The sequence below is a fragment of the Microtus pennsylvanicus genome, chromosome 12, assembly GCF_037038515.1.
Source record: "Microtus pennsylvanicus isolate mMicPen1 chromosome 12, mMicPen1.hap1, whole genome shotgun sequence".
Taxonomy (NCBI): Eukaryota; Metazoa; Chordata; class Mammalia; order Rodentia; family Cricetidae; genus Microtus; species Microtus pennsylvanicus.
In genome coordinates, this window is record NC_134590.1 from 12927501 (window position 1) to 12943033 (window position 15533).

General features: G+C 48.5%; 1 protein-coding gene across 1 annotated transcript; it reads right to left on the bottom strand.

Annotated features, from left to right (window-relative positions):
• Positions 1-857: 857 nt before the first annotated feature.
• Stbd1 (starch binding domain 1) lies at positions 858-4401 on the bottom strand. Its single transcript, XM_075943381.1, has 2 exons — positions 4119-4401; positions 858-2541 (listed from the first exon to the last, which is right to left on the bottom strand). Exons 1-2 carry the CDS (start codon positions 4342-4344, stop codon positions 1778-1780), a joined length of 990 nt encoding a protein of 329 aa, XP_075799496.1. The 5' UTR covers positions 4345-4401; the 3' UTR covers positions 858-1777.
• Positions 4402-15533: the final 11132 nt, after the last annotated feature.

Here is a 15533-nt window from a genome sequence, read left to right on the forward strand (position 1 = left end):
AGTTGGCTTTAATGGAAGATTAATTTTATTTCATCGGGTAATAAATAGAATTCTGGAGACTTGTTTAAAATGCCTTACTTCATAGGGATACTTGATACTTGAGTAATGGCCAGTGCCTTCTGCAGACCTTATTATGTAGAAGCAGAATGTCTAAATTTCTTCTCAAAAGAGCTATGATCCCAAAGCCCGCAAACAGCCTGCTATGCACTTCCTGATGCTGCTTTCATTTGGATCTATGTTTTTGTCAGCCAGAATGAAATACTCTCTTGCCAATAGACACTTTACTGTTTTTCAACACATAAAGGCTTATTTTATCTGCACCTGGAAGGTGGAAGTAGGAAAATCAGGGCTTAAAAGTCATCCATAGTGGTAGATCAAGTTCCAGGCCAGTTGGGGCTATCCTGTCTCACACCAACAACGTAGAGCTGGGATGTAACTCGGTTGTAGAGGGCGTGCCTGGTACTGCACATACTGGCTGTGGTGGTCCACGCCTGTAATCCCAGCACTTGAGAAGTGGAGGCAGGAGGAGCGGTTTCAAGGGATTCTTGGCTACATAGTGAATTTTTGGATAGGCCTGAGCTACAAGAAACCCTGCTCCTAAAATTTAATCTTCAAATACCAACATGCTGAATTCCCTTCTATACAAAGTTTTAAAAAAATATTTAAAACTTTCTGCAAAAGAGAAACAGACTTGACATGTCATCTGCTGTCATGTTTGAAGTTTGCTTTTCTCTGTATGTAAACATCATACCGTTACTTTATATCTAGGTTATGGTGCTTTTCTCTGTATGTAAACATCATACCGTTACTTTACATCTAGGTTATGGTGCTAAAATTGAAACAAGTAATTCAAACACTTAAGATAATACAACTCAGAATTTATTATTCTGTTATAACTTAAAGCTTAATAATTATTTCTTCTCAGAGCAAAGGTATTCTTCTGTATCATGGTCCTATAGAGATTCTCACTCATGGGTATGAAGGGAGAGTGAGGAGTTGCCAGGCAGAAACACTTTCCTAGGGCAGCCCATCAGTTGAGGCCTGGTAGAGGGGGATGGGAAAGGGGACAGAGATGCTCCAGCAGGGCACTGTGGGTAAAGAATGCATGCACCCTTTGCTGGAACCAGACTTGGACCTGTAACCCCCAGTCCTCAAAGAAGCAGAGTAAACCCTTCAAGCCACCTCACCACCTCACCCCCACCCCCACTCCACTTCCTGGGTGACTGAGCAGCTCTGCTTCGGCTTTAAACCATTAAGACAAAGACACGTCTGCTAATTCCGTACCTATCCTCGGCGTTTAAAGTGGAACAAAAGCTAATGGGGAGTCTTCCGGTGTCACTCGGATCATGGTTCCATATGGTGTTATTTTTAAATGTAAACAATGTTGCTGTAGCTGTCTAAGGAGGCTGACTGTCATCTCCCTACCCTAAGAGCTCCTACAGGCTCCACCTTGTATTTGCCCAGTTGGTTAGTTTCTCTCTGCCATAGTCCATACCTCAATCTCAGCCCAACCAACCAACTACCCAGGGACAATCAATCCCTCAAGTAATGTGTCAGCCCAAACCAGTCAGTGCAACAAGGGAAAAGTCCCAGCTCCCGAGAAACATTTCAGCATGCATACATCTTTCTACACTTTGGACAAAAGCCACACTAGCAACTCTGAGGAACTCTGATGGCTACAAATGGAATCACACTGCCTTTGAATTATGCAGTGTGCTCTCCCGCCTTAGCCTCGCGCACATTCCGCTGCACCCTCCGGGGTGCTTTGCACAGCGAGTCAGTGAATCCCCCACCACCCGTGAACCACTTTATCCTCACGGCCAGTCTGCAGGAATCTATTGCTGCACTCTTCCCAGCGAGTAACTTCCCTGTTCTCTACCAACACAAACTTCCACTCCACCACTGTGTCCGCAGGTAGGAAGACAGAATGAGACCACAGCCCGTCCTTGCAATAGTGGAGCGGGATGTATGTGCTCCAGCCCCCAAGATTCTCATGGTCTCCGGTTACTGCAATGAACTGCACATCGGTGCTTGTGGTGTAGTGCACCTGGAACTGGATGCGGACCTGCTGACGGTCCAGAGACACCGCCTTCCCGCCTGCATCCCAGCCTCTTCCTCCCACAAGAGTGCTTCTGCCGTCATCCATTCCCTGACTTAGGCCCTCGAGACTGCCACCCAAACCAACATCCCCCCACGATGAGTGCCTCGACACCACCTCCCAGTCCTCGGGGCCTGCCGGGTCCTGACCGGCTGCTTTGGCTCTGTCCCTGAGGAGGCTGCAGGAGGGTAGCTTCTCCACCGTGCCCCCAGCTGTTTCTTGTCCTTTGCTGGGTCTCCATTCTCCTACGTGAGCTTCCGGCCTTTGATTCTTTGACTCTTCTGGGTTGGCCCTGGAGTGCGTGTCTGGACTCTTTCCAGCAAGAACATTCTCTCTGGCATTGCCCCCGTCTGCTCCAGCATTCTGCAGTCTCTGTGTTTCCTGCAGGTTACCAAGCTCTTTGGTCTCGGAAATCAAATGTCCATTGCTTTCTTGAAGCTGCTCTGAGAGAGGAAAGTGTGGCAACGTTAGGTGGGGCTCACAAAGGAAAACTGAGGAAATCGATTGCTGGTATCTTTGTTTCTATGTGTAGTTCAGGTTCCTGTAGAACTCAAGTGCCCATTTGCACCTTCCCAACACTGCTTTAAGAGCATGCGTGGGGAGCCCACAATGAAAACAGGCAGGAAGTCTCAGTGCACACCCTGCGAGACAATGAAGTGGCAAGCTGCAAAGTCTCCCACAGGCCAGACCAAGTTGGCAAGGGTCCAAAGTTAAATCGCTTGACTCCTGTCATTAAAAAAGTGGGGGGGAATGCTGTCCAGGGGTTGGGCAAGAGTTTAGCAGAAGGCCCAGCCACACGCACGATGGCTTTTGTGGGACAAAGAACTGCATGCTACTCGGCACCTTAGTGTACAGCTGTGCTCCCTGGAAGTGAGTGCAGGCCAGGGGCCACCTCTGGAAAGCAGATCGGTCAGGAACACCAAGTGTGACTGAGTAGAGTCCGGGTGGGGTGGGGGTGGGGGAACTTGAGGGGAGAGAAATCTCCTCAAAGACACATGAGGTTTTCCCACCCACTGCTCCACTGCACACTTTAAAAAACTGTTCTTAGGAACCCACAATCCAAGTCCCCTAAAGACTTGCTTTTTTTCCTGGCTACCTCAATAGTTCGCCAAGTCTGACTCCTACACTCAGCACGAGGGGAGGGGGGCACCCTTGCTTCATTTGTGAGCTTCGAAGTGAGACGTCAACGAATGTTGCTCTCAATTCCCAATTTTCAGCTTAAAACATGAGGCTGGCCTTCGGGAACAGAAGAAAACAGACGAACCGTTTATCGAAAATCAGCCGTGGGAAAGATTCTCACAAATGACCACCACTAAAAATAAGTTCTGCCAGGCGGGCGACGACAGTTTGCCAAAAAAAGAAAAAAAGAAAAAAAAAGCGCAGGAAGCTAACTAAGGCTTTGTGCCGGTGCGCAATGCCTGGTGCGGGGTCTCTAGAATGTAGATCTAAGTTTACATGACAATCAGAGTTTGGTCCCCCAGTAGTCCACCTGGGCTGCTGTAAGTGCACCCACGGCTAGCGCACAGCCCTGGCTGACGTGACTTTCATGACCCACATCTAAGCTGGATTTTACTTTCCTGAAGAACTATCCAGATAGTAGTAAGCGAGTGCTCAACGCTCACTAGCCCCAAACTCAGATCTAACGAGGGGTGTGGGGTGTCAGGGCTTGAAGCTAGGGGACTGAGACTCGGAGAATGTCCCTCCCAGATCCATAGGAGACTGAAGAGAGTTGTGAGAAGCCTCGCGCACTGCGCCAAGCGCCGCAAGGCGGAGGAGCCGGTGCCCGCTGCCCGCTGCCCGCTGCACAGGAGCTGGGCGCGGCCTCTGGAGGACCCGCGTGCCTTCTCCAGGACACTACAGCCCGGGAAGGCGACAGACCCGAGGAGGGTTCAGTCCCAGGTCGAGGAAGTTGGTCCATCAGAACCCACCTGGAGAGCTTCAGGGGGCTTTCATTTCCCCTTCCCCAGTGAACTTCAGAACCCGGGCACGTGTTCCCCGAGCCCAGGGGGAGGAAGAATACCTGGTTTGGAGACCAGCACCCGCTCGGAAGGTCCAGGGCTCAGGCCGCCACTGCCACCACCACCCGGACCGCCTCCCGGAGCCGCAGCCTCCCCTGGAGGTGCGTCCTTTTGCGGCTCCGCACCCCCGTCTTTCCCCGGGGCCCCAGGATCGCTCCGCAGCAGCCAGAAGATAAGCGCTCCCGCCAGACCCCCACCGACCAGTAGGGCGGACCAGACGGCGCCCATGGCTGAGAGGCTGCGGGAGACTACGGGGCCCCGGACCAGGGCTCGGCTCACCCGCACGGCCACACCCACCCCGCCCGCCCCAGCCTTTTACGGGTCCACGGTAGCCAGCCCAGACCGGCCCCGCCCCGCGCCCCGCCCTGCAGCGCGGAGCTTGCTGGATTCCCATCGACCCTCCCAATCCTCCCCCCCACCCCAGGTTTCCCACGCCAGGGTCCCGCTCCAGTGGATCTCACACCAGCAGTGAGCCTGGGCAAGGGACTCCGGGAACTCAGAGGCGCCAGAGGGCTTAGGGACCAGGACTCTCGCTGGACCGTTAGCACACGCTGGGGTAGAGAGAGCGGGTGGGGAGTGGGGGGAGCGTGGAGGCCTAGAGGAAGCGCCACTCCCGCCCACAGCTGCACCTCGCCTTCCTGAACACCTATGTACTATCTACTTAAAGGCCCACCACCGCAACCAATCCCTTTCCTTCTCGATTCTCCTACTCCCTCCTTTTTAAGAGTCCAGACTAGCCTAGAACTCTATCTAAGGCTGGTCTCAAACTCTATCGAGATTCTCCTGATTCTGCTTCTCAAGTGCAGGGTTACACTTTTTGCCTCGTGTGTTACTACGCAATGAACATCCACCCATCTGAACTGGATTTTGTACAGGGATGGAGCCCCGGCAAGTAAATCCTATCGAGTATCGTACATTCAAAGTGTTTTGTGAATGAATTTAAAATCATCCTCACACAATAGAAGTCCTATGAAGGAAGATTCTGACCACACTGCTCTACTTATCTGCACACTTCCTTCAGGTTAATGAGCCAAGGATTTTTGTTTCTGGGGGCTTTCCCTTAAACCCATCCTCCCACATCCCTCTGCTAAGGCCACAGCTGGAAGCTCTGTGCCTTGGAGCTATTGCTAACCAGGGAAGATCCTCTGGGAGGACCAATCACCCCCCACTTTGCCTTGCTGGGATCACACAGCAGCTCCTGACAAGCACCTCCTGGTCGGTTGCTCCTCTCTTGGTTCAGGCTGCAGCTCCTAAGATAGAAGGTAGGTAGGTAGAGAATGCAGCAATAAAACAACTCCTGATTTATTATTAAATTAGTGAACATTAAACTGAAATACTGCCGCACCCAAAGACGAGAGCATCACTCGGCCCTCATGGGAGAAGTTTCTTGTGGTCGATGGTAACTGACACAGACACCCACAACTGGACCGTGTGTAGAGGTGAGAGACTCTGGAGCACTCGCCCGAAATGGGATGGCTTTATTAAACCCCTCCCTTCAAGGCTCAGGGATCTCTGTGTGAGAGGAGGGAGAAATATTCTAAGGCGGTGGGTGACTCCAAGGAAACAGTGTCTTGCAGACACAACAGGGCTTGAGGCATTCATGCGCTCACAGAGATCGTGACAGCATCAGCAACACCTGCCCAGGTGCAAAGCCGACAGACTCCCAGCATTGAGAGGAGGAAGTGAGCACAAAGTCCCTCCCTAACCCAGAAGTGGTTTGCAACTGGTACCTGCCGGAAAGGGAAAAGCGGTTTCTCCAATGGAGCATCACTCTTATGCTACACTTTATTTTTGGAACTTGTCTCCTCCTCCTTTAGCTCACAAGTCCCTCAGAGGTCAGAGCATTTCATTCTTCTTATTCCACAAAATGCCAATCATGTAACACACCTTTTTATTGTTGCTTTTTATTGAGTGCCTAATTGATGTAATTGATGCTGGCCCCTGACTGGTGCTTCATCAGGATTAGCTCATGCAACGCCTTCAGAGGCGAGATCTGCTCAAGGTCATCCAGGGGGTAGCCAACCAGGATAGGATTTGAACTCAGCATCCTGACCCCAGGACCCCAGCTCTGAACCTCTAGCTACCCCAAATCCTGATGGTGGTTAAACCATACCCACATTTCAAGACATGCATTTTAGAAGGAGTCTTATACTTCAGGGAATATTCCAGCATGAGGAAATCGCTGGTTTCTAATTCCTCTCACTCGCCAAGCCCTGGCTCTCTGGGGGCGTACCCACCAGCACCTGTCCATTTCTGTCACACTCTGTGCCTGGGCCTCCACATGGCATTCACCGCAGGCAAACCCTCTCCGAAGATCTGTCACGTTGGAGCCTCCCAGCCTCAGGTTTCACAGAGACATTTTCCAACTGGAACTCTTTGCGAACTCTGACTCATCCCGGCACCTGGCTGGACTCCAGGCTGAGTGGCTCAGAACTGATGAAACCTTTAGAAATGGAGAAACCGTGTTGGAAATGCCACTGTATAGAGAAATAGCTCGCTGTATAGAGAAGGAGGCGGGGAAGGCCGGGTTCCTTGTGCTGCATTGGACAGTAGGTGTCAGGTGGAATAAAAATCCCAAATGAAAATGGTAAAAGTGCAAGGCTAAGGGGACAAAATCCAAGACTATCACTGTCACAGTGATAGTGCCTAAGGTGGGAGGTGATTTTAATATAATCACATCCAAGGGAGGGTGCTCGACAATGTTATCAGACAGGGGCAGGTAGCTGTGCTGTCTAGGAGACAAGGGATTAGTACCCAGATACCCACCAAACTCTCACACATGGACAAGAAAACAACACAAGGGACTCTCTTTTCTTCACAACTGGACTGAGCAGACAGCAGGCACCCATGGGCTGAAGGAACAAATACAGAGATGCTTGAAGCCACTGGTAAGGAGAAAAAGGCAGATTTAAGGAAGGTGTCGGCGTCTATCCCAGAAACAAACAACAGCAAGAAGATGTGGTGGGGCTTCTGGAAAAGCTAATGGGCACAGGCAGAAGCCTTGCATGAAAGGAACGATGCACGCATACCCTGCCCTCCACCCTCATCAGCATGCCAGGCCTGCAGGCCACCTGGCTACACAGGAAGGAGAAGATGACTCGGTGAAACGTGGTGGAGACCTGGAAAATACTGTGCGTGTCCTACGAGGTGTCCAGAGTCCTGCACAGGAAGGTCTTCACAATGCCGAGTCAACAAATACCAGGAGTGGCAGACAGAAGAAATTATCAAAATTAATGCAAAAAATGTCCAAAGGGCTTGGGGCTTTTCTGTTGCTGATAAGGGTTTGTTATTGCTTTTGCAGTGTTGGGCATTGGACCCCAAGCCTTGTGTGTGCCGGGTAAATGCTTGGACACTGAACACACCCAGCTTGCTTCCTCCTGCCTTTCCTCCCTTCCTCCTCTCCCTCCTGACAAGAGAATGAGGTATCAAACCATGTACAGTGTGGGATGCGCCTTGCTGCCTGCTTCTCGTGCTGTTCTCTAGACGTTCTTGGTACCGCTCGCCCAATCGCAGCACTGTAAATCTTGTCCTGTATCATGGCCTGAATGAACACATTAAGCAAACATTTTTCTCCCGTGCTGTGTAACAGCACAGAAATCTCCCTAGAACTCCATTTCTTCACACTAGCGTGGGATCCAGGCTAGAAAGTGACTCAGACTCAGATCGGGTGATTCCGTCCACTGACCTTTCCTTAAACACAATTATTCCAGTGCATTTTCTCAATCCAAAGACTTGTGAATTCAAGAAACTATCTCTCTGCGCCCCACGACAACCACCCCAACGTACAACAGGAGGAGAGTTACAGGACAGTGACCATAGGCAGTCCTGTTCAAACAGAGGGAGCTGGGGATGCTCGGGGGTCATGGTTCCCATAGCAGCTCTGAGAACCAGGCAAGGGAATGCTGGAGGTTGCTAGATTGGGACTCTGTATAACACAACCTGCGAACCATCCTCCACAGCCTTGACTTGCTCTCTTGGTGCTGTGCTCTGCGGTCTCTGTGCTGTGATGGATGGAAACTCAGCTGAGCTCTCCTGACCTGCTCTGTGCCATTAGAGCCTGGAGATTCACAAGGCTCTTTTCACTTTCTGCTGCCTGTGACCCTTTAAAAGAGTCTGTCCTGGAAGTATTTATGTCAGTCTTTGGGAAATGATCAACATTTTCTGTGAATCTTACTAGGTCCGCATCATTTTTCTGAAGACAAACCATCAAAGGTTGGTGTAGGAGGTTCTTCTGTTCATGTGTTGCTTTCATTGGTTAATGAATAAAAAAATGCTTTGGGCCTGATAGGGCAGAACTTAGGTAGGTGGAGAAGATGAACTGAATGCTGGGAGAAGGAAGGCAGAGGGGAGAAGCCATGGATCCTCTGCCTGAGATAGACACCGGTTAGAATCTCCAGTAAGCCACAGCCATGTGGCGATACACAGATTAGTGGAGATGGGTTAAACTAATATGGAAGAGTTAGCCAATAAGAAGTTAGAGCTAGCCGGGCGGTGGTGGCGCACGCCTTTAATCCCAGCACTTGGGAGGCAGAGGCAGGCGGATCTCTGTGAGTTCGAGACCAGCCTGGTCTACAGAGCTAGTTCCAGGACAGGCTCCAAAGCCACAGAGAAACCCTGTCTCGAAAAACCAAAAAAAAAAAAAAAAAAAAAAAAAAAAGAAGTTAGAGCTAATAGCCAAGCAGTGCTTTAATTAATACAGTTTCTGTGTGGTTATTTTGGGTGTAAGCCAGCCAAGTGGCCAGGACAAACAAGCAGCCCCCTACCCCTGCAACAAAAGGTTTTTAAGTAAGTCCCCCACTTTCTTAAGCTTCTGCAGTCCAGACAAGCCAGAGCTGAGCCCAGCGGGAGTGATGCAGGCTGATGTGAGGATCCTTCTGAGGGCCACAGTAACCTGGGGACCCCCCCATGGGCTGCTGGGACCCCAATCTGCTTTGAGTTGGTACCCAAGATTTTCTCAGTTCAGTCCTTACTCCTCCCACGCCCAGACCCACATCTTACAGTTCCCCAGCACCTGTCCACGATCCTCCTTAGAATTGGGTTCAAGGACATCTAATCCCAACTTACTCTTTGCTTCCCAGCCAACTGGAACTAAAGCACTTTCCTTTACCACAGAATCCCCCCACCCCCACATCAGCAACAAGAAAGCCTCTTCAGCATCCATGAAGACTCTGGAATAACTTGTGGAAACAGCTTTAAGAGAGGGGAATCTTTATCCCTAACACACATCATAGCCTCAACCCTTACAATCGAATGTTCCATGGACAGGGTATCAACACACAAAGACGGTGAGGAATTTGGTAAGCTGGTTGGTGCGTACTGCCATTCCTAAAATGCAGTGCACACACTTCAGCTAAGTAGTTGATTCTTAAAGGTGATGAGTAAAAACTTCACCTCTTCCTAGCTAAACAGCTGAATATTATTCTCTCCAGCTAGTTCTATCTACTTCATCTGGGTTGGGAATACTATTGGATGCTGTACTACTTAGCTTCCGTTTGGATTTTGGAGGCCAGAGTTACACTTGCTCCTAGCCCAGAGTCTGTGAAGTGATAGGAGGCCAGGTTTAGACGTGCTGTCTCAGCTCCTTCATTCAGTAGTCTGAGAAGCTGCCACCTTTGAGCCCACCATGTCCCTCAAGACGGCATCCCAGCCCCCCTAAGCCCACGGAACCAGTGTGCTTGAAGCATTGGCAGCTGGCAGGACTCTGAATAGAGCTTCATCAAGTCCAGAAAGAGTGCTGGGCTGGTCACTCAATGTTCTGCAGCCGAGTTGCAAACTTGGCATCATAAAACTGTTCTCTTGGCTTTTCGCTGGGCCGTAGTTAAATGCAGCAGGCTGATCCGGAGACAGGTGGTAGCCATGTGACAGGTGCCCGTCATTGACCGGGTGGGGGTTATCTGATCCGCCAACCCTGGACATCAGCTAACATTCAGTACGTGAGAGGGATGTGCCAAGGTGCGTTCCCTAATCCTCACCATGTCGCTGGGGATGGGGCTGAGATCATTCCTACTGGAGATGGGGCAGCTGGAGTGGGCAGGATAACAAAGTCTGTCCCTGGTCACCCAGCTGGTAAGTGCTAGCGGTCATTAGAACCCAGGATCCCTGCCACAAAATCCCACACCTAATTACCTAATCATCTGGCTTCTTCAAGATTGAAGACACAATCCATTGCACCCATGTTATTCCTAACACCACGATGCCTTCCACAGCCTACCTCTCTCCCCTCCTGGGATATTCTCGAAATCCAGCTTGTTAGGATTTATGGAACCTTCTCCTCTGTCTGCCAACACCTCGCCATGTCCAAGAGACACTGGACAGTTCCACAGCACAAATCCTGGTCAGGAGTGAAGCAGCCAGGTACCCCAGGATGTGGCGAGCATCCCAGCTTTCTCAAGTCCCCCAAGAATTCAGTACCCACAAATCAGCAAGAAGCAGTCTTGAAAGCTCGACGCCCTCATTTCCTTAACCTGCCATGCCTAACTCCTCATTTTTTATTATAAGAAAAAGACGAGAATGTTATAATTATAACTATGCTGGCCTGCTCCCGTCACCTGGGTACCCTGTCCCTTTAAGAGACAAGCTCCATCCACTCCCAATCTCCCCCTTTCCACCTAGGCAAGATGGTCTCCATTCTCTTCCTCTCTTTTCTTTCTCTTTCTCTTTCTCTTTCTCTTTCTCTTTCTTTCTCTCTCTCTCTCTTTCTGCTCTTCTTCTGAAAAGGCAGCTCCCTGCCTCCTTCCTTTCCCGCTCATCTTTCCTCTCTCCCCCCACCATGCCCCTACCCTCCTAATGCCCACTAAATAAACTCTCCATACCCAAGCTCTCTCCATGTAGCACTCACCAGGGTCTCCCACCCACCATGAGACCTGCCAGGATCCCTGGTGCCATAAATCATAACACAACTATCTGACTAAAGGGTCACCATAATATGATGTTAACAATATTAGCCCACTACAGCCCAATTTCAGGACGGTGCTGAAAAATCAAGACAAATTTTCCAGAACTGTAAGCATTTTATCCTTCTGTGATTTGGATGTTCCCAGTTGTCACGGTCCAGCCTCAGTGGGTTCGTACATTCCAGGGTAGGGGCAGGTGGACTAGGAATGTTAGGCAAAAAGAAAAGAGACACAGAAAAAATAGACGGAGACACAGGATAGAGCCGGGAGGAACCCAGTAAACACTGACTCCACTGGCGTTTATTTAGCATGCGCTGTATGTATCTATACCCTGAGTTAAGCATTCTGTTGTTTAGGCAGGACATGCAATGACCACATTCTAGGCCAAGCATCCTGTAGGTAACCACACCCAGGGTCAAGTCTCCTGTCATATACTTGAAGGAGCAGGAACAGGCCTGAACTCTCTGACCTTTGGTCAGTGTGGAACAGATTCACATCCATGGACTCCAACACTCAGTAAAACTTATGTTTAAATTAAGGGTCTGTTGTGAGGTTTTAAGAGGTTAGAAACACAATCAGACTAGAATTTAGAGACAGAACATTTGAGAGTTAATTGAGGCCATAGAACTGGGGTTCTAATCCTATATTTCTATGACTTTATTAGAATCAGGCTGATAGCCAGGCATGGTGGTACATGACTTTAATCCTAGCACTCAGGAGGCAGAGGCAGCCAGATCTTGAGTTCGAGGCCAGCTTGGTCCACAGGGTAAGTTCCAGGACAGCTAGGGCTGTTACACAGAGAAATCCTGCCTCAAAAAAAAAAAAGAAAGAAAGAAAAGAAAGAAAGAAAGAAAGAAAGAAAGAAAGAAAGAAAGAAAGAAAGAAAATAGGCCTGAGCTATGCCATCTTGGGATTCTACAGAGTTTCACTATCAAGAAGGACATTATGAGATGTGGCCACAAGGTCTTGAACTTCCCAGCCTTCATACCATGAGCCTGTGGCAATACATTGTGATAAAAAAAAAAAAAATCTCTTACCTTCTAAAGCACTGGAACTTTGCTGGGCCTCCCAGTCAGGGTTAATAATAATACAAGTGACTTAAGACTTGAGGCTGCTGTCCTACTGTGTTCCCAGTCTGTTTGTTTAACCCACCCTTTAAGAGAACAATGGAACAGCCAACCTTATTTGCCTTGGATTTCCCATGTAATCAACTTTTACTGCCAAAGCTAACGCATAGATGTAATCTTATGTATTCTTCCACACCCCTCACCCAGAGTAATGCACGTGTGTTTACATGTGTATCATGAGTACTATTATCTGGGCCACGTGGGGCCAATAGGAACCAGTGACTTAATCTCTTATAAAACTGTTAAAGATTTCTGTAGTGCTCCTCACTCCTTCCCTATGAGATGTTTTCCATGCTGTTCAATAAATACAGAACAAAGCCTTCTGTCACAGACAGATACACACAGTCACACACAGACTCAGATTCAGACTCAGGCAACAGAGAGGATGGAAGACAGGGCACATGAAGTAGAGAATTCCAATCTGGGCTCGGTCATGATTAAACGGCACCAAGGGGAAGGGCTTTCTTTCCCTAACGCCTCACTGATGTGTTACTGGTGACGCGGAGCTTATTATCAATGCATTCAAGCTGACCTAATCTGGGTGCTTTGTGTGAGGAAGATGCAGTGTGTTTAATCCACTCACGAGCTGAATAAACTAGCTAAAAACTTTCCCCATTTGTGCAAACAAGCAGGGCAGGTCCTGCTGACCACTCTAGCTGAAATGAGAAATGACCTGTGATGCAGGAATGGCCAGTGGCTTAATTCTGTAGCTAGAGACTTGGCCGGACCAAGAAGACAAGGCTGTCGACGGGGACGTTTGAGAGAAAGGGGAGAGGCTTATGGAGACTCTTTTAGAATGATGGATCTAGAGGGTGGGAGACTCTTCACCTCTTTGTGACACAATCAAAAGGCTCCCCTCTATAGGAAGTATCCAATAATCAGTGAACAGCTGAGCCAATGGCTCGGCAGCAGCATGTGCCGCTCTTGGAGACCTGTGTTCCGTTCCCAGCACCCACATGATGTAGCCCACAACCACCTGGAAGTCCAGTTCCAAGGGATCCCTCTCCTGGCCTTTGAAGGTACCTGTACTCAATTATATTATATATATTACATATATAGTATTCAAATTTATATAATATAATTTTTAAGAATTGATTTATCTTCTATATTTCAGTCACTTCTATCTACAGACATTCCAGTATCGCCCAGTGACTCATGAACACAGACTACATATGCGCTCGGCAACTTGGATTCTCCCTCATCACAGCCACTTTGGCTGCAGCTTCTGTTGGATGTTTAGCCATGTGCTGGCGAGTTTTGTGTCAGCATGCCACAAGCTAGAATCATTTGGTTTGGAAGAGGGAACCTCAGCTGAGAAAAAGCGCCACCATATTGGTCTGTGGACAAGCCTGTAATGCCTTTCCTTGATTGATGATCAATGTGGGAGGGTTACCCTTTGATTGTGGTCCTGATCAGTAAAAGAAAGTAGACCGAACAAGCCAAGGAGTGTAAGCCAGTATGTGACATTCCTCCATGCCCTTTGCTTCCGCTCCTTCCTCAAGGTTGCTGCCCTGCTTGAGTTCCTGCCCCAGCTTCCCTTGGTGATAGAGTGTAACCTGAGTTAGAAACTGAAATTAGCCCTTTCTCCTTAAGCTGCTCTGATCAAGCTGTTTTATCACAGCAATAGAAACTCTAAGACAGCTGTCCCCCAACTGAAACCAGTCATGGGACCCTGAAATGGACCAGGCCCAACTGCAGCAAAGCCAGGGACAAGATATCGCTGGAAAGATGTGGATTCTCTCCAGAGTGGTACAGCTCATCACCAAATGCCAGAATCTGAAGACTGAATGCCAAAACCCTGCCCAAGGTAGGACTGGGTGCCTCCTCCACTGGTTCTCAGCAGACCCATTTTCCTTTTGGTGCCACCTGTGGGCTTCCGCATATGTGAGGCTATTGCATTAGTGCAACCACGAATGGCTTTGGGAAATGTAACCCTCAGCTTTCTACCCTGTACACTGGGAAGAACAGAAGGGACCATAATGGCTTCGGATTGAAGTAGTCTTCAGCAGGAAGTAATGAGTTATCTTTTGCTCAGAGTTTCTCTGGGTTTATATTTGCTGGCTTGCTTAAGAGACATCCACCCACATCAACATTTATAGACTTACTGAGTGCTTATTCACCACCAGGGCTTCCCACTCAACCATGGCTCTAATGAAGAAACTTGTTTGATCTATTATCATCATCATCAACATCACTACCTGCATCATCATCATCATCATCATCACCATCACCACCACCATCATCACCATAGTCATCACTATCATCAACTTCATCATCATCACTATCATCAACTTCATCATCATCACTATCATCATCTTCATAATCATCACTATCATCATCACTATCACCATCTTCATCATCATCACCATCATCATCTTCATTATCATCACCATCATCTTCATCATCATCACCATCATCATCTTCATCATCATCACTATCATCTTCATCATCATCACTATCACCATCTTCATTATCATCACCATCATCTTCATCATCATCACCATCATCATCTTCATTATCATCACCATCATCTTCATCATCATCACCATCATCATCTTCATTATCATCACCATCATCTTCATCATCATCACCATCATCATCTTCATCATCATCACTATCATCATCACTATCATCAACTTCATCATCATCACTATCATCATCTTCATCATCATCACTATCATCATCTTCATCATCATCACCATCATCATCTTCATTATCATCACCATCATCTTCATCATCGTCACTATTATCTTCATCATCACTTGGTAATTTGGAAAAGAACAAGGTCTCAACCTTCAGACCACATCAGTCTAAAATTCCTGGCATTTCTTCTGTTTCAGCCTCTGGAGTTCTGGAATACAGTCAGGAGCTTTTATGCAAAGTGCAGAAATTATTTTTATAGTAAAGGAGAAAGCAATAGCTGGCACTACGGTGCACACGGAAGCTTACTTCAGACTCAACCTTCACTTGAGAGACAATGCTTTTGAAGTGTAGTGCCATTGCACACTCATACCTGTGCGTTCTGCACCCTTATGGTTAAAGAGAATTGAAAATATTCAAGCAATTTTTGTCTTTATTGAACACCAACCGAGTTTTTGTCCCTCTCGTTACTCCCTAAGCAGCACAGTGTAACAACGATTTCTAAACTTGCATTGTGCTGTAACATAGCGATGATTCCATGTGCGGGGCGGGCCATATGCAGGGTCATTGTGTGTAAGGGACTTGAGAGCAAGCAGATTTCAGAGAGACCTGGAGCCAGTGCCACCCAGACCCTGAGCAATGGCTGTCCACACTGAACCAACACCTGCTCTTTGTCCTGTACTCCGGCTATGCAGGTCTGAGTGAGTGTGAGGGGTGACATCAGGAGCGCCCCCTTGATGACCACTGGAACAACTGT

What these genes read in the sequence shown, in the direction of transcription:
- Stbd1 (XM_075943381.1), bottom strand. Translation starts at nt 4,344, where the DNA reads ATGGGCGCCGTCTGGTCCGCCCTACTGGTCGGTGGGGGTCTGGCGGGA. An exon ending in GGTGCTGGTCTCCAAACCAG is followed by an intron (nt 2,542 to 4,118) that starts GTATTCTTCCTC and finishes TTCCTCTCTCAG; the next exon opens with AGCAGCTTCAAGAAAGCAAT.